General features: G+C 42.7%; 2 protein-coding genes across 3 annotated transcripts in view; one reads left to right on the forward strand and one right to left on the reverse strand.

Annotated features, from left to right (window-relative positions):
- mecom (MDS1 and EVI1 complex locus) overlaps positions 1–7,282 on the forward strand; it is a 170,102-nt gene extending 162,820 nt beyond the window's left edge. For both annotated transcript variants that reach the window (XM_054743414.2, XM_054743426.2), the window contains 5 exons: positions 1,546–1,715; positions 3,341–3,485; positions 4,974–5,213; positions 5,306–5,486; positions 5,575–7,282. In XM_054743414.2, the coding sequence (XP_054599389.2) occupies positions 1,546–1,715; positions 3,341–3,485; positions 4,974–5,213; positions 5,306–5,486; positions 5,575–5,709 (871 nt within the window). In that variant the 3' untranslated portion in view covers positions 5,710–7,282. The remainder of the gene's footprint in view (positions 1–1,545; positions 1,716–3,340; positions 3,486–4,973; positions 5,214–5,305; positions 5,487–5,574) is intronic.
- Positions 7,283–13,954: 6,672 nt separating this feature from the next.
- The window catches only part of egfem1 (EGF-like and EMI domain containing 1), a 48,081-nt gene continuing 35,218 nt past the window's right edge, over positions 13,955–26,817 (reverse strand). Inside the window, 16 exon segments of the mRNA XM_070543239.1 lie at positions 13,955–15,043; positions 15,426–15,554; positions 17,426–17,554; positions 18,318–18,446; positions 18,575–18,703; positions 19,172–19,313; positions 20,259–20,386; positions 20,510–20,638; positions 21,683–21,814; positions 22,743–22,871; positions 22,969–23,097; positions 23,241–23,369; positions 23,464–23,598; positions 24,457–24,539; positions 24,541–24,583; positions 25,260–25,388. Of these exon segments, the coding sequence (XP_070399340.1) occupies positions 14,964–15,043; positions 15,426–15,554; positions 17,426–17,554; positions 18,318–18,446; positions 18,575–18,703; positions 19,172–19,313; positions 20,259–20,386; positions 20,510–20,638; positions 21,683–21,814; positions 22,743–22,871; positions 22,969–23,097; positions 23,241–23,369; positions 23,464–23,598; positions 24,457–24,539; positions 24,541–24,583; positions 25,260–25,388 (1,904 nt within the window). The 3' untranslated portion in view covers positions 13,955–14,963.

The following is a 26,817-nucleotide window of genomic DNA, read 5'->3' on the forward strand; positions in this document are numbered from 1 at the left end:
GAACAAAAGTTGTATTTTTGCCACAAATAATCATCCTATTTCTAAATTATAATTATTATCCTCATTTGGGTGACAGAATGAGCTGGTGGGAGCAGCAGGAAGGAAGTTTGAGGATGTTCTGACTCAGCAGCTGCAATTATGAGACCAGACAGTTTTCTTTAAATATTTGTGTTTTTCAAACTTTTAGACAAGGGTCAAAATCATCAGCAACCACGCATTAGCATTTCAGTGTGCATGTAGATATTCATCTTGTTAAATAAGTGTATTGAAATAATGATTATACCCTCTCAGCTTTGTAGTTACCAAGGTGGAGGAATGCTGGCTCAAAGTTTAGAGGAGGTCTGCAGACCACAGGGGTACAGTGACAAAGACAGATTCAGACCTCTCCAACCCCAACCTGAAATCCTGCTCTCCACAAACTGGCATGTCATTAAAGATTGCCGCTGTTTAATGTAGTTTTTTCTTCTTTTTTTTTCCTATTCTTGTGGAGATAACCAGGAGTGTTCCTGAGGGATAGCCAATCGAGCGAGCTAATTCCACCAAAAGAAAAGATGCAATCTTCTCGTATAATTTTGCGTGGAGAAACTTGGCAGGAGCTCCTAATTTTGCAGGGTCTGAACCAAAACTGTTGCGTGCTTATTTTGTGAGAGAAGAATGCAATTTTATTGTGCTGGCCGGAGATGAGAGGCAAAGCTGTTTCACCTTAAACAAGCTCCTCCATCATGTCTGAGACTGTAGGTCTGCTGGGACCATCCGAATGAGTGTGTGTGTGTGTGTGTGTGTGTGTGTTATGTATCCCATAAAGTTATCCAAAAGAACAAATCATGGGTTCTGTTTCATTGTGCAGTGCAGTTATGACTTGTAACTATAGTGACTCCATACTTTAAAGCTACAATTTGTAAGAATTTTACAGTAAAATAATCACAACAGTCTAAAGTCTCAGTCATGTTAGAAGGAAGATTGCATTAAAACAGTTTTCATTTACAGCCATCTGGGAGTTGTTTGTTTTTCTCCTTTTAAAAAAGCCAAAAAGGGCCTAGTTTACAATCTGTCCTGCCTCCATACTTCCTGGTTCCAGAGCCAATCATATTTAAGCCCACAGGGTATACGTCTGTGCCGGTATTTGTAATTTGACACCAGACTTCTGAAAACATTTTAGCTAGCAAAAAGGAACAACCTAGAAGTTATTTCTTGTACCCCTAAAAAGCTGCAGCATCTTTTTGTTTTACTCTAATATCAGGGTTAGGTGTAGAGGCTAACATTGAGCTAACATTGCCAAGGGTGAATTAGAAAATCGGCTCTAAAAAATGTTTCAAGCTACTTTTTTTACAGTGAAATTTTTTAATCTACTTATCAACTTCCTGTTCATGACTCATCATCGTCACCCAGAATCTTCTAATGCTGACCCGTAACTGGCAACAGCCATGAAACTCACTAAACAGTAGTGAGAAAGTCCCTTTTGTTTATAAAAATGGGCTGCAGTAACCAAATTTGACCACAGGGTGTCTACTTCATGCACCTTTATGGAATCTGCTCTCTCTGCAGGTGTAAATACTGCGACCGCTCCTTCAGTATCTCGTCCAACCTGCAACGGCACATTCGTAACATCCACAACAAGGAGAAGCCCTTCAAGTGCCACCTGTGCGACCGCTGCTTCGGTCAGCAGACCAACCTCGACCGTCACCTTAAAAAGCACGAGAACGGCAATCTGTCAGGTGAGGAGTGAGCCGTAAAGATTGTGGAAGTCTTGTCCAATGGTGCATTTTATCAGAGAAAATGAGAGGCAGTTTGCTGACTTGTGAGGTGCATAAATCCTTATCGTAAAACATAATTTACTCTTGATTTGAGACAATCAGGAGGCTGAGAAATTAAATGATATAAATCTGCCATCGACCTCTGCAGTGGCTGAAAATATTTGGTTTGGAATGAGTTGCTTTCATCAGCAGCACAGCTCACAGGTTTGATAGGTTGCATCACTCTGACTGAATCAGCAGAACAAGTGGACAGAAGCCAAAAGCAGCAGAGGCGGCTGACACTTCATCGTACACAACGCGCACTTTATCAAACAAAAATGCCGTTATCAGCAAAGATTTTTGTTTCCGCATCAGAAATGAAAAGTATGTGAGAAAAATGAGCTTTCCTCAAGAAAACAAAAGCTTTACTCCCTTGAAATATTTTATGAATCTTACTTTAAGTACAGGTGGAGCAGCAATATCCTGTTTAACTTTCTATGCAATGTGGTTAAAATGTTAAAATGACAAAGCTGATAAAAGGAGGTTCAGACTACAGGTGCTGGTTTGTGATCATCATGACACCCTAATCAGCAAACACACCACGTAATGTGAGCAGATCAGACTTCTATTTGACAGAAATATAAAGAATAACTGAAAAAAAAAAACGTTATCATTTGATTTAAGCCTGATCTCTACTTCCCCATCAGGCCCGCTGGGAGAGATGCACACACATTGACAGAGATGTTTTGCTCTCGGACTTCTCCGTCACCTGGGGAATGTTGCAAAGGAATTCCCCGCCAGCCAACAGGGGGCGTAGCGCTTTTCTGTGGTATCCTGCCACCATTACAGTCACGTATCCGGTTCACGATAGTGTATGAACTAATGTGTTTAAATATTCCAGAGACTTTAGAACGCAAACAGTTTTGTCCTTCATTCTTCAACAAATGAGAAGAACTTTTGGTCAAGAATATCTTTTAAAGATCACAGCTACTGCCTACTTGGTGTTAAAGGTGTGGTTTACTCATTTATTCAGTACATTTGCAGTGTTCTCTAGTGTAAATCAATACATTATGAGTCATTAAAAAAGCTATGATGCTCCTCTTCTGAGATGAAAACAGCAGGATTGCTCATTATCATTAATCATATGCAAACGCCTCGCTTCTGATTGGATAACGAAACGTGTTCAGCCATGTTGCAAAGTCACTATCACCAAGACACTCTCCGCTCTCTCTCCTCGCTGCAAAAGTATTTGAAAAAGCTTTCCTGCAGGCGGGTGCGAGCCATGAAAGCAAATTCACGCTGAGGCATAGATATGTGAGGATTTTCAAATCCTAGCATTTCACCATCTATTTTCTATCGGAAGCTAACGCAGGATATAGGTGTAGAAGACTGTTTTCATGTTCAGCCTCCAAGAAAAACTCAGAGTGACTGATTATAATCACAAATAATCATTAAAAAATGTTGTTTTTTTCCAGTTAACCACATCTTTAAACTTGTTCACAGTGATATAGTCATAAAACGACTTTGCTCTATTTTCAGCTGGAAGAAAACAATCAAACATCACAATCAAACAGTGAAACAATTTTTGTTCCTCTGTTATTTTATAGGAACTGCGATGTCATCGCCACAGTCTGAGCTGGACAGCGGCAGCGCCATATTGGACGACAAAGAGGACTCCTACTTTAACGAAATAAGAAACTTCATCAGCAACGCAGGACAGAACCACACCTCACCGGGTCATTCTGAGGAACGGTGAGCTCATCAAATGACCTTTCTAAAGCAAAAAGTTAGGATCTGATTCGTCAGAAACTATTAGTAGACTTTTTTAGGTTTATTATCGAACTGCGTTAAAATTTTCATGCTTTTTTTCCTAAATTTTTCGCCACCCATCCAGTTTCTGTTAATAATCAGATCATCTGTGATGATGAACTCAAAGGTTTTGGAACCAACGAGGAAACTTTTATATGAATTACCCTTCGGCCACACATAGTAAAACTTATCTTAGTGCATATAAACTCTTGCGGTTGCGGTCAGATCAGATAACAGTTAAGAGCTCTCTAGTTTTGCTTCTTGTGCCCACGTAGTTCCAGTCACAGGACAGATTAGTAAATATCCGCAGATTGGGCTGAAGGCCTGCGAGAGCGAGGCGGGTCGGTGGATTGTCAGAGGGTCGAGAGCAGAGTGGGAGGTGGTGGGAGGGGGATGCAGCAGTCAGACCACATCTGGAACCAACATGTCTGCCTACAGGAAGAGGGTAGAGGGGGTGGGGTCAAAGGGTCGGCCTGTGTTTCCTTTCAAAGTGCAGCGCTCCTGACTGCTCCTGATAGATACTTTATCCTCAGCAAATTACCACGTTTGAAAGCGTAATTAGCAAATCTGTTTTCTTAATCACAGAGTTCTCGCTCGTTCTCTTTTTTGGAGCTGGCTCCACCTTACAGCCGTGCGAGCTTGACACGCCATGAACACCATCTTGTCAACTCCTCGTTCCAGCAGGAGCTCGGTCGAAAGCCAAGCATTATCAGCTGCAGATAAACAATGAATTTCCCTTTTTTTTCTCCATTCTTTTAATCTGGACCACCTTCACACCTAAATCCAGAGATTTTGTCTATGATTACACAGTGTTGGTATTAAAAGTTCTGTTCAATTTCTGCCTTTTTTTTCTCTCAGTCGCTTTCTTTGAATCTTTTGTGCAAGAACGGAATTTTTGTGAGCTGACGAAAGATGTCCCAGAGTGTAATTAGTGAATCAGTCTTAATGTGGTTCCAGATGATTTAACAAATGGTGGTTTCCTGTAGCGCAGAGACAGAGGGACAGATTAAGACACGGGCAGTTTGGATAGCTGGCCCTCACTCCCTCCGCAGGGATGGAAGAATGAGTCGGTTGGCAGCGCTCTCATAACTCTCCCACCAAATGGGGCTGTCAGCTAAATATTTTGCCTATTAGATAAATACGAGATAGTAAGGAAAATAAACAAAGAGAGAGGCACAGCACTCCATTTAAGTGCTGTGATGATCAACTCTGTGCTGCTGTTCCCAAAAGGGGCCCCAGAGTCTTGATGACAAACGAGATTCCGGCTCTGCTCATTTGCAGCGGCCACAAACTGCTTCAAATCCACCACCTCTTACTTTATTCATCTCATATCTCGCACAGTTTTTAATAAAACTAGAACAAATGCACCAAATTAGGCTTCATTTCAATTCATGGTTCTCCCTAATGTCGAGCTGTGTTCCTGGTTTACAGGCTGAACGGAGGTCCATTAGAAGATGGGAAACCACTGATGGCCAGCCACGGGTTGCAGGACCTGGAAGATGAAGAAGTGGAAGACCTAGAAGCAGACGATGAAGAAGCAGAGGAGCCTAGTTCTGAGAAAAGAGAAAGCAATTTGCATCCTAGCAGCCTGAGTGATGACATCATCCAGGACGAAATGGACTTCAGTGAGCTGAGCGACTTAAATCTCAGCTGTAAAACATCTCCAAGGAGGTAAATGTGACTCAAGGGATCTAAATATTCCGTGTGAGCATGAGATCAAGAAGTCTGATGTTGGGATTAAAATGATTTTGCATCACTCTCAGGTATAAGGATGAAGAGGAGGAGCAGAACAGCTACTCGGCCTTGGATCGTATCCATCGGTTTGCTGACCTGCGCAAGCTGGAGGAGAGTGAGCTGAGTGATGGAGACGAAGATGATGGAGCATTTGGTTCTCCTTCACTTGAAGCTGTCAAACAGCCACTCTTTAGGAAATCCAAGTCTCAAGTAAGCAAGGTTGACTCTTCATATCCACTCCTTGGTACTGAGGTGTCTTTGTGCTTTAGGCTGTAACGTATCATCCGTTTTCCTTCAGGCGTATGCCATGATGCTGTCTCTGGCTGAAAAGGACTCTCTTCACTCAGCCACACACACTCCAGCGACCATGTGGCACAGTCTGGCCCGGGCAGCTGCAGAATCCAGCGCAATCCAGTCCTTCAGCCATGTATGATGATGACACCCCATTGCATCAACTACTTCACCTCCAACCCCTGACCTTCATGTGGCACCAGGAATTCATCATGGAAGAGGAGGGGCGCTATCAGCAAGGGGCCTCCGATTGTCCACAGAGTGACTGCTTAGCAGAACCATGGCCCATCGGACTGCCTTAAACACACAGCAGGGTCACTGCACACACAGAACCCGGCCTCCTTAAAAAAAAAACTCCAGCGGATACAGAAATTCGAAAATGCAAAAGTAATAATAATACATGTATTTATTAATCTTCCAAATTTCTATGTTTTGCACATCAAGGGCAGCTGATAGAGAAGGAGGGCCGATTCAAACATCCCAGACATGCGAGGAGAGCTTTCCAGTCTGACAGCTCGTTTCAGCCTAGCAGGGAGTCGGTCCACGTGAAAGCATAAGAACCAGAACAAGAATCCCCAAAATCCTCGGATGTTCCTTAGAAATAAATGTACTTGGTGATCAGAACAAAAGGCTGCGTGAGTAACCCGCTCCACTCATCAGAGAACTGATGAAAAACGATTCGGCTGAAGTCAAGCCAGTTTCTCATATTCTGTGTGTGTCTAAACAATCATAACACTGTACACTAGATTCAAACCGCTCTCCATCCCGCCCACCTGTGGCGTCTGTGAAAGGATATAAATAAATCATCTTTTTCTAGTGAAAGAAGAAAAAAATCTGTTTTTGTTATTTACTGAGATAAGTCACTAGTGCTGAAGTTTATTGCTGTTCTGTAAAGGGCATATGTCTTTTTTCCCCCATAAAAATAAATCCTTGAATCCATCCTAGTCCAACAACAATACCACTAAAATAGCCTGAATGCTAGTCGTTAGCTACTCCATGCCTCGTGTCTTTCGGTTTTAGACAATCATTTGTTTTCTTTTTCTTATTTGGTTGGTGTTGTTGTTGTTATTTGCTGTTGTATTTTGATAATTGTATTTATTTCATGGCAAACTGTAGTTTGTTTACTGAATAGCACTGCTCTTAGCCCTGGTGAAGGTGGACTTTCCTGACCGGGCCGATGTCCCAGAGATCAATGGGGTTTGTAGATTACATTTTGAGTGCCGGATAGTATTAAACATTCAATTCACTCTTTATTCTACTAATGAAACTGGTCAATGGTTAGATATTAGGGATTTTTTTCTATGACAATTTAATGATTCACTTGTAAAAATCTAAAAAAAAAATCAAACGCGTTTTAAAGAATGAATAATAAAAAAGAGGTGTGGTTTATCATAAGCGCATGATTGGTCTGCTAAGATCTGTATCTGACTTTTTTTTTATTTTTTACAATTGTCTGCAAGCTTGTGAGATGTTCGGTTCATGTTAATCCCTTGTGCCAAACCGATGATAAATAACAGAATCCTTTCAGTCATTCTCCCATTTTGAGGGACCAGATTTCCTGTTTGTCTTTGTTTTGTTTATAATCGATTTTAAAAAGTAATCAGCAAGTTGAGGTACTTTGTTTTAATGCTTTCTACAATGTAACTGTTATGCATTTCAATTCAATACTGTGGGAGGAACAACTAAGAGAAATAAAAGACTACAATGTGGATTGACATGTTTTCTCTTCTCACTTTACTTCAACCTAAAACGTTGAAATCACTTCCTTTGTCTCCCACGTCCCTCCCACCTCGTCACGATAGTCCCCGCTGGCTGCCCATCATTCTGGCCCCAAATTGTGACTTTTTACCGAGAGACAAGAGTCGGAACACCACCTGGCAGTTTCCTCTGGCGCTCCCATGGCCTCCAAGAGCGATGGAGAGCCTGAACTCTGTTCCTCTTATTTCTCCTCGAGGCCTTATTGGCTCACATGGCAAGAAGGACACAAACACAAAAAAAAAAAATTAAAAAAAAAACCTAGAGAGGGCTTGAATGTGGTAGTGGGAGCAGAGGCAGGAATGTGTCCTCTTTATTTGTGTCCATTTGTGTGGCATGATGGATGAGGTGGCTAGATGTGATGACCTGGCTCATCGCTCAAACACTCAATAAGAGTCCCATCCTGCAGCAGGCCTCCCCATCCGGCATCAACCCCCCCACACCCCTTTTGTCGCTGCTGCCAGCCAACGTGGGCGGACATTGTGGCTGGGAGGGTTGGAGGTTCAGCAGCCCCATTGTCCAGTGGGTAGATTTGGATGGAGGAGGTGGGAGGGGGGGTTGGAGAAATTGGGCATGACAGTGAGGATGGCTGGCCTTGATGGTCCATGTTTACAGTGCTCTTGGCACCATAATGGATGGGCTGTTTTCTTAAGGCCTGTCGCAAGCCTTCAGGGCTCCATGGGGCGTCCAGCTTTGATGAGGTCACGCAGGGTCAGGTAGTGTTGATGAGGTCAACGTGGGTCATCCAGCTTGGATGAGGTCAGCTGCATTGATGGTAGTGACAATGTATTCCGTGGTCATAACCAAGTGCTCCTTGTTTCTGCAGCAAGTACTCCAGTAGACTAGTTCACGTCTCTAGGACCTGTGGTAATAAGCATCAACATGATGTTACGTTATCATAAATTCAGGAGACGTAAACCGATGTAACCCCAATCCACACCAGTAGAGTCTGGGGCACATTACGGTGGTACGTCTCCGCTTCAAATGGATGTCATTATAGGCAATGTGTTGATCCACAATGGACGTGGCGTGGAACGTTTTAGGCGCATCCCGGAAGCATCTCGCTTCACAGCTCCACTAAAGACTGGATTTATTACCAAACTGTGAATCTAGGACATTTGGATTTAAACATCTCCCCACAAGAGAACCATAGGGAAGTTTTTGATGAGGTTTCAACAATCACACTAAAGATAAAGATTTAGTAAACACATGATGACATCACCAAAACCACACAATTTGCTTTTTAAAAGCTTCTTCACACCCCTAAAACATAACAGAAGGTGGTAAAATCAGCAAATAGCAACTTTTTAAAACATTTCATTAACATTTTGAGAGAAGCTGCCACCTTTAACTCTCACAAAAGGTTCATTGTGTTGTAGGGTGTGAGCAGCAGAACTCTGGATGTCAGATGAAGAGTTATAATTCAGCCATTGCAATGTGCTTGATGTGTTTGCATGTGTCCCAGAGGGGCCGTATCCCCAAGCTGCCGAGTCCCTCCGCTGTGCGCCTGTGGTCTGATGGGTACTCTGTGGGCAGAGCATCATGGGGGTTTGGAGCCACTCAGCTAATGGGGCAGCTGGCACAACCTCTGAATCCATCAGGCCTCATTACAGCTCCCGTTTAGCCGCTGTCTTTTCTTTTCTCCAGCCCTTCCTTCCTTTCCTCTGCCACCCGCCCATGATACAGTCGTCCCTGTGTGGCACGCACCCACTCGCCCTGCTGGAACATACATCACACCCCCTGGAGAGGAAGGCCATTGCAGCTGGCAGCTCTAACGCTGATTGACTTGGCACCCATGCGGAGTCAGAAACCAAGGGGAAATGGTTTGGAGGATGGACGTATGAGGGTGTCCATAAAGGAAGGAATGGAGGAGGCTAGTATTTACCAACAGCTGACAGGAGTGGGAGTGTGTTTGGGTGGGGAAACTTCGCAAATCAACACATACCAGTTAAATATTGTTTTGCATTTATAATACCTACAGCACTTTCTCCGTGCACGTGAACCCCCATTTTCTTTTTCTCTGCAGCAGAGTTTAAAGTTGTGGCTTTGTTGCTCTGTTTGCTTTTGTCTCTGGAAGCTACGGGTCATTAGTGTTATTGATGGATAATCAGTACAGTTCCAGAGAACAGACCGAGGCTGAGCAGAGCAGCTGTGCACATGGTTTTAATATGACAACTCTGATCAGCGCAGGCGTGGTGGCTGAGCCACTAACATCTCAGATTATTTTAGATTAGAAAATAGCTCAGTGTTTCATCAGCTCTGTGTTTGAACCACAAACTATGATTTTAAAACATAAGGAGGAGTTTAGTGCAACTGTTTCTGTATTAATGTTAATATAGTCTGGGCCACTCATTCATGGATCAAAGTTTAAAGTTCTTTCCAAAGCCTATTTCCTGCAAACAGCTCCACCTAGTGGTGCAACAGGCAAATGATCACCGAACAAAGTCTTCAGAACCAAAGGAATATGTCACATCTCACAAAACACACTTGTATTTTTTTCCTTTTTCAAAAGCTTCACACGTGCAAACCAACATTTCACCCTCAGCAAAATGCAGATCCAAAGTGTGGGAGAGTTTCCTGATATGCATCTTTTGGCACTCATCAACATTTAAGGTTTATTTTTTCAGCCAACGAGCACACAAATGGTGCGAGACCCGTTGAACCGATTCCCCTTGTCCCCATCGTCTCTTTATCTGAGCACACTGCATTTGTCAGCAGGAGTTCAAAACACAGAGGCCCTCTGGGAGATCTGGTTAAACGCTGAGAGGCAACAATTATCTCTGGAACGTGAAGCTATGGCAGAAAAAAAAACTAGTGATAAATAAATAAACATAAAGTGGCATATGCTTAATTATGGCCAAAAAAATACCTGTGATGCAATCTGGAGGAAAGAATCAAAGAAAGTTTAAATATAGTGCAATTTAAGAAATTTTATAAAGAATTAATTGTTTTATAGACGAGAGGATCACTAATTTGTAAATGCACTGTAGTGATTATATATATATATATATATATATATATATATATATATATATATATATATATATTAATGTTGTTGTAATTGATGTTGATACTTTGGAGTTGTTGTGTTGTGATTGTGTTCAGAAGTTGTTGTATTCTGATATTTTAAATTTTTTAAGTATGGGTAAATTGATTTAGGGATAGGTGAAATGAGCTATGCTTCTTCCTATTCCTTTTCGAACAATTACGGTTGTGATAAGTTATTTAAGTTGGAAGTTACTATATGTTTTGTTTTATTTGTTTGAAATAAAAAGAGAAAAAAAGTAAAAAATCTCACTTTTCATGGGTTATTTCATCAGCAGTTTCCTGCACCCCTCTTTTTCTTCTGATAAGCAAACTGCTTTATTATTTCTTCCAACAATCCTTCAGCGCAAAGACCACTTCTTCTTTTCCTTCACAGATGGTCAGGATTAAAAGAAAATGGGGCTTTTAAGATTGTAGCTAAACTAAATGATGTCTGAGCTGATTCCAAAATCAGAATAAAACACTCCACCGCTCAGCCTGCACCCTGATTAGGACTACAATTGTAAGCATATATAAGGTTTGGTGCCCACTATCTGATGATCTAAATATACTTTGGGATGCCAGTTTGTCACTTGTGTCACTGCTAACCCAGCGGTGTGTGTGGAGGTGAAGTGGCCACCCAGATCCCAGTGGATGGATGGCCTCTCTTAGCCTGTTTGACTGGAAACAGGTGTGTGTCATCTGAAGATGAAGGCCCAGCCGATAAACATTATTGGAGAACATCTGCTGCTTGTCACAACGCAAGGCGAGCTACAACACTCTACCATCCATCAGACACACCAGAGGCTGTGTGTGTGTGTGTGTGTGTGTGTGTGTGTGTGTGTGTGTGTGTGTGTGTGTGTGTGTGTGTGTGTGTGTGTGTGTGTGTGTGTGTGTGTGTGTGTGTGAGGTAAGGGTCTCAATCCGCTGCTGCTGAGCCCATTCACCCATCCCTCACCTCAGGGATGCTGGATGTGGAGCAGCAGCACATGCTCAGTCCAGACACCCGCCCGCCTCCACCGCTGCTGGACCACTGTCGCCTTTGGCCATTAGAAGTGAAAATGCTCCAGTGATCTTGAAAAATGTCTTGAGAAGCATGCACTTGTTCTCTGCATCACACACACACACACACACACACACACACACACACACACACACACACACACACACACACACACACACACACACACACACACACACACACACACACACACTTCAGCACTCCTGCTCAGGTGCAGCCCCCTCCCACTCCAGACAGCTGTCAGGGAGGTGACGCTTCAACTTGACCAAAGGAAAGAATATGCCTGGTGGCAAACTTGTACCAGTAGATGGATCCTCGAGCACCAGAGCTCTATCAGGACACCTGGAACATTTTTACACATCCAAAAGCTCTAATTCATCTGAATCCCAGTAATTATACCAAACTGAAGCTAAAAGGCCAACAGAACAAAGTCAAACGTGCACAGATGTATCTGTTGTTTCTTTGGTTTGTGACACATTTTTTATTTTACTATAAAACACTAAATATGAATACAAATACACACTTTCTTAGTTTTATCAAATATAGCACCGTTGAAACACAAATTCAGTGTTCTCTTACTGTAACACCACATTAATTATCTTTTAAGAAGTATAATTTAGAGTTAAAAATGAAACATTTTCAATCATTTTGCCAGGTTTACTTTTTGTATCATTTTTTGTCATGTTGATGTTTCATTTTATTTTAGTAAACCTGGATGTTTACTTCCAGGATCCACAGAATAGGCTGCATTTTGGATCTGAAGTGTTTCAGAGACATGTGACCGTACCAACCAAGAATGGAAACCAAACATTTGCATCAAACTCTTCTTGTTTTATTTTAAACGGTGAAAGATAGAAATAAAAATGTCATTTGACAAAAGTTTCTAAGAAAGAAGTCAGTTTTAACTGTCAATCCTTCAGAAATCTGCTTTACTAATCTCGTAGAGTCACCACAGTGTTCAATCAGATCATTTGTCTTCTTTGTTTTCAGCAATTAATGTCCGATTATCTTGTTCAGACATGATAAACACACTTTTCCATGACATGTTCAGTCTAAAGGAGAACCGCTGCCTACCTAAGGTGAAGCCATTGCTGAAGTGACAAAAATTGTCGTTCCCGCCTCATCCAGTAGGGGCTGGCTTCAGAAAGCAGCAAGTTCTCATTCACTCCCATGTTAAAAATGCCAAATTCACAGCAGAAATTAACATGTTTAGAGCCTGGTACAAAAAAAATACATTTTAGGTTTAATAGATTAAATTTATCATGATGACAACTCTGAGAGGGGTAGATTATTTAGTAACTTCTCCTTTTAGGTTTAAATAAAGCTTGAAACTAGGAACAATTAGGGGACATGTCCATTTGATGGACAGGTAGCAGATGAGCCGTCAGCACTAGGGCGAGCAGGCTGCTCCGCTGCTTGTTCCAGAGAAGGCCTCAGCCTCACGTTAAAGTGTTACAGCCTAGAAGGCAAAGCGTTGCAGAGTCACTCAGCCTTAGTTCTCTTGCTAAAAGCACCCACCAACCTACGATAGCTTCAGTTAGCTCTGAGTTAGTTCAGTTAGCTCGTAGCGACATCTGCTCAGAGTTTGATGGGTTTTATCTGCCCCCACCCTCACAGTCCTCTCTCAGCTTCACTTGGGAGTGACGAGACGCATGACACAGCCAAGATGACGACGGTGGGAACCAATCAATGGACTTCATTTCAGCTCTATATAAAACCTCTGGGTGACTGCATAGATGAATCCATTATTTACAGTCAATAGTTTAGACTGCCATGTGCAGTTTCCTTAGAATTCACCTGTCATGAGCCGGGGTGAGTACTCTGCTCATCATCTAATCATCTCTGAGTTTTTACCTGCAGGAGAGGGAGCACAGCTGATCCGCATCAGACTGATCAGCGGGGCGGCTTTAAAAGGAGGACGGTTATCCTCATTTGATGCCGGATGATTATCTACTGCCTGGTAGACGCTAGCCTCACAGTGATTTTGAACCGCGGCTTGTCTTTGAAACTCGTTTTAACCTGAGCTCGGTTTTTTTCTGTTTGGATACTCACCCACAGACTTACCTCACGTTGGATCCTCTTCCGTCTTCGAGTCAAAGGATTATTCACCGGTTCGTTGCCTGGATTCCTACTCCACCCAGCCACCCCGCTCTCCACCGATCACGCTCTCTCTCCACTGCCTCGTCCTCATCCGCCTCGTCCTTTCCACTCACCCACTCCGATTACCACCAGTCTCTTCTGGATATCACCCCGGCTCATCTCCCCTCCACATTCCTCCCGAACTTCCTCATCGTAAGTTCCGTCTTCAAACATTCCTTCTGAACTACAATTCCCATTACTCACCTCTGGTCTCCCCCTAGTTACCACTTCTGGATTCGTCCTCCCGCTGGATCTCCAGTACGCCTTCAGTTCACCTCCACATTTAAAATAAAATTATTATTCTTTTACCTAGTCTCCGTGCTTGATTCTGTATGTCTTGGGTTAGACACCTACCTCAAAACATGACATCACCTGGAGTTCATGTGACCAACTTGTTAGCCACGCCCACTGGGAAAACAGCTGATAGATGCACACACAAAGAACCACATAAGGGTAAAAATTTATTCACATCTGAACAAAAGATCCTGACAACAATTACCAGAAACGTTGACCAGAGGTGCTGAAACCTTTGCAAGTCACAGTGACTTGCACTGACCTGAGATGAATAGTCCAGTTTATGAAAAACAATTTTATTTTGTTAAATGGAACATAACCTCTATATATGGTAAATGGCCTGTATTTGATATAGCGCCTTCTAGAGTCCTGGAACCCCCCAAGGCGCTTTACAACACAATCAGTCATTCACCCATTCACACACACATTCACACACTGGTGGGGATGAGCCACAATGTAGCCACAGCTGCCCTGGGGCGCACTGACAGAGGCGAGGCTGCCGAGCACTGGCGCCACCGGTCCCTCCGACCACCACCAGGATGTTTGTTGGGCTTCACACAAGCTTATATCATTGCACACCACAAATCAGAAGTAAAAAAAAGAGATCAAATATTTTTAAATCTCACCGACCACGAGCTTCAAACCCGAACAGAAGTCCCAAATGTTTTGCCTGCAGTGCTGATCCGTGGTGATGCTAAATAGTTTTTCATGTGAAAGATGTTTGTGATGACATACAATCAACATTTTAACCTTTCATGTGTACTCTAGAATAAGTCATAAACTAGCAATCATATTCTTTTTCTGTTTTGGATCACAATAGGGTGGCCGTCTTTGTCCTCTAACTCAACCCCCAACAAGCTGCTGAATATCAAAATGATCCACTTTGAATAAGCGACAGAAACAAATGTGCTGCAGGGGCTGCTGAATCCTGAACAAATGCTAAATCTTCTACACTCGAGTCTACAGCGCGTATGCTCTCACATGGCAGCTTCTGCTGCTGATCAGCTCAGCCTTCAGACTCGGTGATAAAGTGCCAGTCTCTGATAACCGAGTAGCAGCTCCAACAGACCAACACAACCCATCTCAAGGGTGATCAGAGTGAAGCTTCGCCGAGCCAAGGCCTACAGTATGTGTCCATTCAGGAGTTTGCAGCTCAGCTCGAGTTATGTGGATCTTTTGCCAGTTCTTCTCATTCTGTGAGACACGGAGAAGCTCGACTCGTCTGGGGTTTGAATCAGCAGAGCTGGAGAGAGGTAAAAGGAAGAAAGGAAAAAGAGAACAAGCTAAACAGCATCAGCACAATGTGAAAATCTAAAGCAAATGTTGAAGAGGTAACTGCTCCGTAGTTCCCTGTGTGTTCGGCTTTGAGGAGGTAAAATGAAGACAGCCTGAAGCTCGGCGTCATGCTGGGTGCAGATTAAAATAACTGTCAGGAGAAAAGAGCGCCTATTGAGAGAGACAGGGTGACACACAGAGTGATGGGGCTCAGCCTCTCACACTTCAAGAAGTATTTTACTAAAGCTGGTCCGGCTTCACAACCTTCGACCTCCTGTGTGTGTGTGTGTGTGTGTGTGTGTGTGTGTGTGTGTGTGTGTGTGTGTGTGTGCGCCGGTACTCAGGTTTACCTTCACTACAAGTTGGGCTGAGCCAGGTAAGCGGACATAAACATCTCCCGTTCACCCGATCACAGTGAGCCCCGTGGAAACACCGGCACAGCAGGGAACAGTCGGGGCCGAAGTGGTCGCTATCACAAGCTGCCACAGCAAGGACAGGATGGACAGAAGATTAGAAAGGAGAAAGCGGGTTGGTAAGGTTTACCACCTGCTACTGACAGGAAACAGAGGGCAATTATTTACAGAAATTCACCAAAACGGCTGTAACTTTATTATTCCCCAAAATAAAACAATCGTATATTTCTGGCATGAGAGGTCATAGGTATCCTTTCACTGAATGTAATTTACAGAAGACCATCTTGCAGGACATGCTGACTGCAGAAACAGTGGTGCATGTATATATATATATATATATATATATATATATATATATATATATATATATATATATATATATATATATATATATATATATCCTTATGTGTATATATATATATATATATATATATATATATATATATATATATATATATCCTTATGTGTATATATATATATATATATATATATATATATATATATATATATATATACATATATATATATATATCCTTATGTATATATATGCACATACAGTAAATCTCATTTGTCATTTCGTTTGATCTTCTTAGGAATTAAACATAAGCTGATAACAAACAGCCTTTACTTCCTATGTGTCGGTCATTAACCCTACAGCTGCATGTTCAACTTCACCTGGCTGCAAAGCAAATTTCCTTGCAAGAAAATAAATTTTAATTCAACAGAATTTTGAAATAAAGGTAGCCTAGAAATCAAGACCGAGCGTAGCAAAAGATTTTGCTCTACAGGTGGTTCTAGCCACGCTCCATCATAGCCTCAGCAGGTCTGAAATGACCCGAAAAATGCTTTACACTGCAGTGATCATCAATTTACACACACAATCACACACAGGTGGGGATGAGCTACAATGTAGCCATATCTGCCCTGGGGTGCACTAACAGAGGTGAAGGGTGCCAAGCACAGGCGCCACTGGTCCTCCTGACCACCACAGACTGAAATGAATGAAGGAGCCTGTATTTGAATTGACAACCCACTAATTACAGGGTAACCACAGGGCCACCGTTGCTTTGTCTACCATTGGACCAAACAATTTTGTATCTAGCCAGTCACAGCTCTGTTTGTTGAGAGATTTGGTGGGCGTTGCACGAGTGCGGCGATGGAGAAAAACTACAAAAATGCTCAGGAACAGCACTCGCTTCAAATGGCTGTCATCAACTGGATGACTTGGACCTAAGCTTTTGTTTGAGATGTGAGGAGATATAAGTACTTAATTCCTTCACTGCCATTAACGACTCAAGTCGTCGATTGCATTTTCTAACGGGGCGGGCTTGGGAATGAGCTTGCGCACCTTGAGAGTAAACATCACAGCTCTAAAGTTGATATTCACCTGTGTGTGTCGCATGCCACGTGATCATGAAGCAGACAATCCATGAATTAGGAGATCGGTTTGGGACGCCGCTATGCCTAAAGCGAGGTGCAATTCACAAAAGCTTTGAAAACGGATTGTGAAAGAATGGAAAAAGCTAGAAATACACTGATTCTTCCTGACATAAGAAGTCAGTCTACTCTTTCTTTTGAGGTTTACATGGTCATAGAGCACAATTTTCTGTGCCTAAAAGCACTGCCAGTCAGGGGCTTTCTGTTTAGATAACAGCTGGCAATAAACTAGTTCATTCATGTATTTCAAAATAGGATGCATTTGCCTTTTCTTCTTCAATGGTGCATGGTGGACTGCCCCGTTGATTGAATTTCATAGCAATGAATATGTCATGTTTTTCATTGCTCTGATTAGTTCTAGTGCTGTCCAACAGTGTGCAGAGACAGTCTGAAAGACAACCTGACTGAGTTCTTCCTGCCATTGCCAGACTATGCATTTGCATATATAGGACATCTTGCCAGGCTAAAAGAAAGGTGTATGTATCCAAAGGTGCCATTACCTTTCTCGCATCTTGGTCCCCACCGTCCTGAGGGACAGAGACACCTCCCAGTAGATGGGTCACATGGAGCCTTTTCTACACAATCACACAACTTTGCACAACTCAGTCCAAAGCTGCCAGCTTCACAAGCTAAACAACAAAGACAGAAAGAGAAAAAAAAATCACAGTTACTGTAAATGTATTCCTGATGTTCAATTGAATTTTCATTTCCTACATTCTGCAGCAGAGATGGCCTATTTAGTGAAGCTATAGAGCTTTAATATAAAATATTAAAGTTGTAACATAGTTTCAAATTATAATAGCAAGATGTTCAGGTGGATTTCTTCATTATCAATGCCCCCTACAGATCGCAACATGCAAAATTATAATTCTAATAGGGTTTGAAAGATCACAAATATAATTGTCTCACATAGACATTCATAACAAAATACTGAAAACGCCTGTTTGGTTCTTGAGGCATGTGTCTGTCTCCGGCTGTCCCTCACATCTCCTGCTGGTGCTGAAGTGGCCGTTTAAACACTCCCACTGAGGCTGAGAGCCCCGCAGGCAGGCAGGAGGGCTTAAGGAGGCAATAAGAATGAAGTAGGAGTCAAAAAGCACCTGCCTTTCATTGAACAACATGCCTGCCCACTTAAAACAAAAACAACCTGACTACACACACACTTTTTATCATTCAAATTCACAAATGCTCATACAGTCACGGCTAGGTATGCAGGTCTGTTCAGTAAAGAATTGCATCTTCAGAAGGAAGAAAATACAAGAAAAACGAGAAAATAAAGTTTGATTAAGGATTTGTTTAATTAAACGTATGACATCTTTGTTCTCTGTAAAAGTCTCATAATTGGCCACTAATGTCATGCATCTTGCTTGAGTTAACACATATTGTACTCACATCTCTGGCATTGCGGGCCACTATAACCTGGTGGGCACAAACATTTGTCCATCACATGGTCACATGACTGCCCAACATTGCAATCACATGTATTAGCACAGTTCACCCCATAATACCCAGGAGGGCACTCTGGAAAGAAAAAAAGAAAGAAAGAATTAAAAAACATCCTAAATATAAACAACTGCTCTAACACTTTAGATGTCTATAAGGGGGTTAAAAGTGGGATTGATCTAGGAAGACTGCAAGGTTTTGCATACCATGTTGACAGGCATGTCTGTAGTAGCCGGCGCTGCAGTAGCAGCTGCCAGTGAAACGGCTGCAGGCCTCCTTGTTGAGACACGGACAGTCTTGTGTACAGTTCTGCCCGTATTTCCCTGGTGGACAGGCTACACAAACACATTTCTTAAAGTATGCACACAAAATTTCTAATTTTTTTCTCTAAACCTAAATGAGCTTAGACTTTATTTATAACCACAATTTTAACACTTTTGGTCAGTTTTATAAGTTAGTGTCACCAACTGACCCTTATCTCATGTTCTAAACAACGATTCAAACTGTCTGCACCCTCTGATCTCCTTGAGGACCACAAAGCAGCAGCTTTCTGCACTCAGACAGTTTTGCAAAATGTACGACGCACCGGCCTTACTTGTGACTCAATAAAAATGTACATTTTCATATAATTCTTTTCTGTGATTGGAGCCGTTCTGTTTCTAACCTCACTCTTGTTTCTGTTGCAAGTACTTACATTATTAGGCAACTAAGATGTACCATCACAAGTTATTTTTACCAAGGACAGTTTGGTCTGTACTTTGTAATAAAACACAAATCTGCAATGTGTGTATGCTTAGGATTACCTTTCATAATACCTGTCTCACATCGTGGTCCAGTCCAGCCCAGTCCACACTTACAGGACCCATCACCAGGATCACACAAAGCCCCGTTGTGACAGCTGCATGTGTTCCTGCACTGCAAACCATATCGTCCTCTAGGGCATGCGGAGACAACATATAAATAACACTGTGGTCAGATGAAGCTGCAGGTTCTTCTTCTCAGCAGTGAAACCAGTGACTATGTCTTCATTCTGTCCTTTTCAAACACACACACACACACACGCGCGCGCGCCTGTACTAACCACACTTGTATTTATTTAAGCAACAGATCATTAAAGAGATGGCAAAGTGGTCCAATTTGGCGCTGATATAGAAGAATAATCATGTTTCTTTGGGTAATTTAGAATTGGTAAAACAATAAGCAAGACATCTTTGATTTGCCTGTTTGTTTATTTGCTCGCCTGCCAGATCCAGCGACACGGAACACAGAGAATGAGCTACTTATAGGTTTGTGTAAACATTCAACAAGAGGAACTTAAGGAGGTGGGATGTCCAAGAACAAGCAGGAGGCTAAAGAAGAGAACATTTAGTGCTGGAAAACCCCCGGCTGCAATCCAGCTGAATTGCTGATAAAGAGAGAGATTGAGAAAACTCAGCTCTGTGATCATCAGAGGCCTGACTCGGAGGAAATGGAGAATTTGTTCCTTAAATATACAGTGAAACATGCTGAAAACTACACCCTGGTTTCACTGGTTGTTTGTCAGTTTCTCGTTAGGACTGTCATTTCTAAAGAGCTCATTAAAGACAATGGCTCCAAATGATGCGTATCAGCCCCAGCGGTGACTCTTTGTTTACTCAGGAGAATAGTAAAAGATAAAAGCCTGGGTTCAAATCTGTGATATGGTTTTGTTCAGACTTGAAGAATGAGTGGTCTTTTGTGATTTAATAGGGAGTCAGTTGTTGTAGTCTGAAAACTGACTATTTTAAATATGTGAGTTTTCTATCTCTTGTGCCAGCTGCAGCCCCAAACTCTGTTTTAGCACATGCGTGTGTTTTTGTATGAATGCAAGGCTTTACATAATAGCCCACAGTTAACAGCTTTGGCCTGACCTTGCTCACAAGACAGTCCCATCCATCCAGGATCACAGATGCACCTTCCAGTTATTGGGTGGCACCACCTTCCATCTCCACAGGAGCACATTTGTGCACAGTCCATCCCATAATACCCCCCTGGACAACCTGCACAAATAAACACGCTGTCATTCACAGATGTTACGAACATAAATATCCTCATTTCTATAACAACAGGCATTCTGTTGCATTAGAAAATCAGTGTAAGAATAACAATGGTCTTTGCTTTACTTGAGCTGCAGTCAGCTCCGATGTAGCCAGGAGAGCAGTAGCAAGTCCCAGTCCTGAAATTGCATCGTCCACCATTGAGGCATCTGCACCTGGACTTGCATTTTGGACCAAAAGAACCCGCTCTGCATCCTGGATGCAAAGTAAGAAAACATGGGGGGTGGAAGATGAAAAGCAGAAAAGGTGACATTTGTTTCTAGTTTTCTTTTTGTCTGTATCGTCATGTTCAGCTGCCAGTGGTTAATTCAAGTTAGCTGTCACAGATAATAGACGTTACAAATCACAAAACTTGGTACAAGTCAGTCAGTTTTACGGGTGCATAGGCAATTTTTGGTGGTGTAGGGGTCAAGAGTCACCCGAAAATACACAGTCCATGTACTAAAAGTTGTTCGAGATATTTGACTAAAACTTTGATAATAAAAGTTGGAGCCAGCCCTGTTTGTCTCTCATAAATTGAAAATGTCCAAATGTCATTATCGGACAGGCATCTACAACTGAACAACCTCTGGCGTCATCTCAACAGAGGTCAACCAATGTGGGTTTCTCTATTGCCGATACCGATGTGTAGAGGTTATGATCAGTTGATATCATATATGTGCTGCTGCCAATTTTTGGGCCGACATCTACATGTTTGCCATCTTATTTGCATGTTTAAATGTCAATAACAACATTTCTGAAGCTGAATCCATTTTGGAATGCTGAAATTAACCACCTGTTAAATCGTAATTAATTTTGTGCACCGCCCAATAAGGCATAAGACATTTAACCAAAGTTAATCAAACTAATCAATTAACTGACCAAATATTAAAGTATTCAAACTGGTAAATAAAAATAAGTTTTTGCTGAAGGTAATTTTAGAATATTTGGTATGCAGATGTTATTCATGAACATAAAAGTACATTTAAATTAAATTCTGTAGCAGGACCAGGCTGCCTTTAAATCTGCTTTACTAAGGAGGCATATCGGTCGATACCGATATATAGAAAGTGTTAAATATCAGCTCAGTATATCGGCCAACCGATATATCGGTCTACCCCTACAACTCAATTCAACATGGTGAGCTCTTGCAAAAATTTGCATTATTGCATTGGATTGGATCAGTCAAAAAGTTCCCTAAATTTCACCAGTAAGCCAAATATTACTTCCTGTTCATTCTAGGCCATGAAATGTACTCACGAAGCTCACAGCGTGCCCCGGAGTAACCAGGTGAGCAGCTACATTCTCCTGTCTCAGGGTGACACTGCTCTTTGACTCCAGGACATCGGCACAGGTGGCTGCAGTTTAGTCCAAAAGTGCCAGCAGGGCAAGCTGAAACGCAGCATAATGGACACATCGGCACATAGCTTTCTTTCAGTTTCTGCTGCAATCTGTTTAATTTTTGCATGCAAAAATAACTAAACTACTAATGACAAGTAAAACCCCAACATGGTGTTAAATTATCCTGGTGTACAGCTATGCACAGTTTGCAGATAAGGGTTTAATCGTGCACACATTCTGCAGATTGTGGGAACAAAGACACATGCCATTTCCCTTTCCTCTCTCAGATAAATCTGTGAATGTACACGGGCATTCAACACTCGGCTGGCCACAAACCCAACAATCCCAACAACTTTCCCTGGTGCCCAAACCCAGGCGGACACAGAGAGGGACATTCTTTCACACACCCTTTCTTCTTCCCTGCATATACACTCATCACAATAATGAATGAAGTCCCCAGACAATCGGTCATAGTGACCAAGATGAATCTGTGAACCAAACATGTTTTCGGGTGAGACTGCGGCACTCGGCTACTCAGTCAAGCAGCAGCAGGCAGCGTGGGGGACAGATAAGAAAGGACTCCAGACTAAAGAGGCAATTACAGCGCTGTCATTATGCATGTCTGCTTTCCAAAAGCCCTTATCCGCCGCCGAGGAGACAAAAACAATGCCTTCTGTTTTACTTGGCAACCGGTGTGTAACATTTATCAGATGTCTAGGGAGTGTGTGAGGAGAGGAAGGGAGCTGAGGCCGTGAGGAGGGGCTGAAGAGTGAAGTCGCTCGTGTACAGTCCTACAGGGTATAGTGTGAATAATGAAACATTCTCATACAGTCCTGTGATAGCAGGGGTCTCATGTAAAGGTGGAGTGCATTTCCTAGAATGGAGTAAACAGTTTTTTTTCCCAGGACTGAGAGGGAAAAAGGGGGGATTCCAACAAAGTAAATGTGCTTTGCTGACATAGAAGAATTCGTTTTCTCACTTTTCTCACATCCAGGCCCGGTGAGTCCAGCTGGGCAGCCACAGCTCCCAGTTTCATGGTGACAGGGCACCTCAGTTTGGCACTGACACCTCTGGGCACAGGAAGCACCAAAGAACCCCGGTAAGCAAGCTGACAGTCCATATCCACATGCAGGAACACAACATTAGTTTACACAGAAAGTTGCATTCAGATGCAAAATCTCTCAGCCAGTAGCGCACACACTCACCGTTGTCGCACCTGGCTCCTCTCCATCCTGGCTCACACTCACAGCGGCCTGTCGCGCTGTGGCAACTCAGACCGTGGATGCAGTTGCACCTCTGCTTACAGCCTTCCCCAAACATTCCCTTTGAGCAGACTTCAGACAAAGTGTTCACCATCAAAATAGAGTTCAGGAGTAAGTTAGGCTCACTTTTATTTCGGTTCCTGCAAAAAAAAACATACAAAAAGTCTACTTTTCTCCATCTCTAACGTAAAATAGAAACATATTTAAGGAATCACCTGACTGACAGAGCTCTCCGATCCACCCCATCTGACACAAACACTTTCCTGTCGCTCTGTCACGTCTCCCTCCATTTACACATCTACAGGACTTGGTACAGTTTTCTCCAAAATGTCCTTCATCACATTCTGGACAGGAAGGAAATCAACTAGATTCAATTAATTATATCAGAACTACAACCAATGATGCCTTCATGAGCATCGTTCTCACGCAAGGACTCACCCAACTCACAAGCAGTCCCGGTCCACCCTGGTGGACAGGAGCACCGACCACTCACACTATTACAAGAACCTCCATTATTACAAGAACCTCCATTTTGACACAAGCATTGTTCCCCAAACTGTCTTGGAGGACAAGCTTCATGAAGACACAGATTAAACAGAAACGTTAATGAAATGTTCAGTGTGTTGGATTCACTGTCATCTAGAGGAAAAGTTGCAGATTACAGCTGACTGGAGATTGAATTTGAACCTTCATATCACTCAGGACTTTAACACTGTTGTGCACACATAGCTGGGTATCCCAAAAAACAAAGATGTTAAACAGTTTGGTCTGCCATCCACATGAATGTGAAGATACACACCACCAAAAACGACTCTTCATAAACCGTCCAAGATGGAGAACTGTGATGTCTGGTTTTTCAGCTCTGGCTTGTGGATGGAAATTTTGGATTTTGTTTTGCAACAGTTCATAACAAAATGCTGAAAAGCAACACATGCAACATGTGCCTACAGCTGCTTACTTGTCTTTGCAAGCTCAATAATAGAAGGCTACAGGTAAAAGGACAACGCAAAGGACGGTAAATGCCCGCCACCTAATTATTCCACGTCCAAGGAATGTTTTTCTGAAAATATGCTTTGGGAACTTTTGCTGCTTACAGGCTTGGCATGCCTACGACAGCTGACATCTTCAATGAAAATGAGATGATGTGGACCCAAGTTTTCTTTTCCTAGATGGGTAGGGGAGAATAATCAGGTTTTACAAAATCCCCACAATGTGTGTATGTGGCTTCAGATACGATAAAAATGTTTGAATCATATCTTTATACGTTTTTTTATATCAAACATCAGCAGAGACTTTTGGAGCCAACTACAAGCTCAGCTCTGCAAAAGCTGTGAGGAGTTTCTTGGAGTTGCTAATTCTTTCAAATCAAAGAAAATTCCCATTTAGAGCATTGGCATGAACATGAATGTCTTGCTGTGATGAACCACTCACGCAGTCCACAGCTGATTCCAGCCCAGCCAGCCATGCAGCTACGTCGTCCGGTAACGTGGTCGCATCTTCCAGCGTTCTGACACACACGTTTGACTGCACTGCTCTCCAAAATGACCTTCCGGGCATTCTACCCACACACAGAAACACAAACACAGACCAAATTCAACTACATTCAAGGCTGAGCTTACATTACATTTTTAGATATCATGGCTCTTAGCACTTGTGCTGCAAACCTCTCATTAATGATCAAAGCTCAACATAGCTTTAGCCGTTTATGAAAGAGGGAAATGAGCAAATGACAAAGATGGACCATTAAGTCATGATAGTGGCTTTCTGCTGACTCTGGCTCTGGTACTTAGAACCACATAATGGCTGTGGTGAGAGCAGAGTCTCGAATAAAGCTGCAGAATGACAGACTAAGAACTTTAGTGGGAAACTCACTGGATTCATTAAAACAAAGGCATGAAATCCCCAAGAAACTTCAGCATGAGAGCGCTGATTGGTTTGCTACTAAAAGGTTCTTCCAAAGCTCTGTTCACCCTTCTCCTGATGTTGATCACCGTGTACATGTGGGTGCATTTATCCAGAATAGACCTCATTTAAGCCCCATGTGCCAGAGGGCACTCTTGTCCTCCCTCCTTCTCTCCTCCCTTACCCATCCCTAAAAAAAGTCATTGGCAATGTCTCATTATAGAGATAATTGTTCACAAACACATCTTAGTTGTGTTTAAGGAGAGGATGTTGTGATGGGCTACAGTCAGGGCCTCCCTCACACCCTGTTTTAATGATGTGGCTTCCATTACCCAGAGTGCAGTGAGGTCCTGCCCAGCCGGCGGTGCATAGGCAGGCTCCTGTGATGTGGTGGCAGCGGGCACCGTTCCTGCACTCGCACATCTGGCCACAGTCAAGACCGTAAAAGCCGTCCGGGCACGCTGTGGGTCGAGATAAAACATCCGACTGGTTAGAACTGGCAGCTTCACAAAAGAGGAAAGGAAAAGGTTTGAATGCCAAACTTTTTTTTTTTAATTTGTGTAGATCTTTTCTCTCCTTTTTTTTTTTCCTTTCTGTCCTGCTACCTCCCAAAAATACCAATATCAAATTGCAGCACCACGCTGCAGCTGCTGCAAAGAGCCTGCGTTTCTTAAGTGAGCTCCTGTCCCACACATGTGTGCTGGATCTGGGCCACATCAAAGTTTATGGCGGATCAGAGGCCATTCGTATTTGAGCTGGAGTGCGGGGGCAAAAAAACTGGTAAATAGAGCACCTGCTGTGTCCACATGCCCCACCAACACACAGCTAAACAATGCCTGGTGACTGTACTCCACAAACACACCTACAGCGTTGATGCAAGACGATGCCGGTCTGTCTGCTTTCCATTCTCGGTAAGAGAGTGTTAAAGTGACGCTCACAGAGTTAGCTCAACACGGTGCCGCAATATCCAAAAGAATCTGGGATGAATGAGCCTTTCCACTACTTGGATGTAAATATTGTCTGTAAGCATGAGTTCTCCAGAGCAGGAGACAATGACTGCGTTTATTCACAGCTTATTATGCCAATGTGCCAATGTGGAGATCACAGGCTAACTCGAGCGTAATTTGCAAAACAACAAAAAAAGGTTATTTAGGTTTGGCACGCCTGATGGGAATGCTGCTCTTGGAACGCTAAAGCTTGATGGACATTGATATGTGCAAGTAGTGTCTGTTTTCTGATGCAAAATAAGAACACAGACAGTTGGAACTGACCACATTTCATGCAGAAAATGTACCGACTCAAATTCGTAAAGCCTTTCCAAATTACTCGTTTTCACCCAAAAGTAACAATAAAACCTGAATTTTTTATAAAATTAGGGCAACATTAACAAAAAACATGTCTGTAGGGTTACAGGTTACCTATGATGCATTGCATCTTAGCTTCGTCTTCCTCTTCCTGCTGATGATGCTTTTCACTCCTCCTGTTCTAACTCAAGGCCTCAAATTAGGAAAAAGTATCTTTGCTGCTCAGCAGCTCCTTGCTGCATTCCCACGCTGACAGCATGACGTCTTTGGCGGCCTCAGAAGTGGTTAGTCTGCTGTTTTATTCAAACTGGCCCACTGAGGATGCTGTCATCCCAATACAGCTGGACATTAACTCAGTGGTAGCAACGTCTCTGAGTTTATTGTCTGCTGTTTATTGTTGGGGTCGCACTGACACCATGGTAACAAGGCTAATCGAGCTCTGTTGTTTAGAGGAGGAACAGTAGCTCGGGCTTTTGTTGAAACATATGTGCATTAATGCAGAAATTGAGGTATTTTAGATGAATGATGTGAATTGTTTGGGCCAGCAGGGGGCGACTAGTTCCCACTTTAACGATCTGTCATCTGA

This window comes from Nothobranchius furzeri, chromosome 13 (assembly GCF_043380555.1).
Source record: "Nothobranchius furzeri strain GRZ-AD chromosome 13, NfurGRZ-RIMD1, whole genome shotgun sequence".
Lineage (NCBI taxonomy): Eukaryota > Metazoa > Chordata > Actinopteri > Cyprinodontiformes > Nothobranchiidae > Nothobranchius > Nothobranchius furzeri.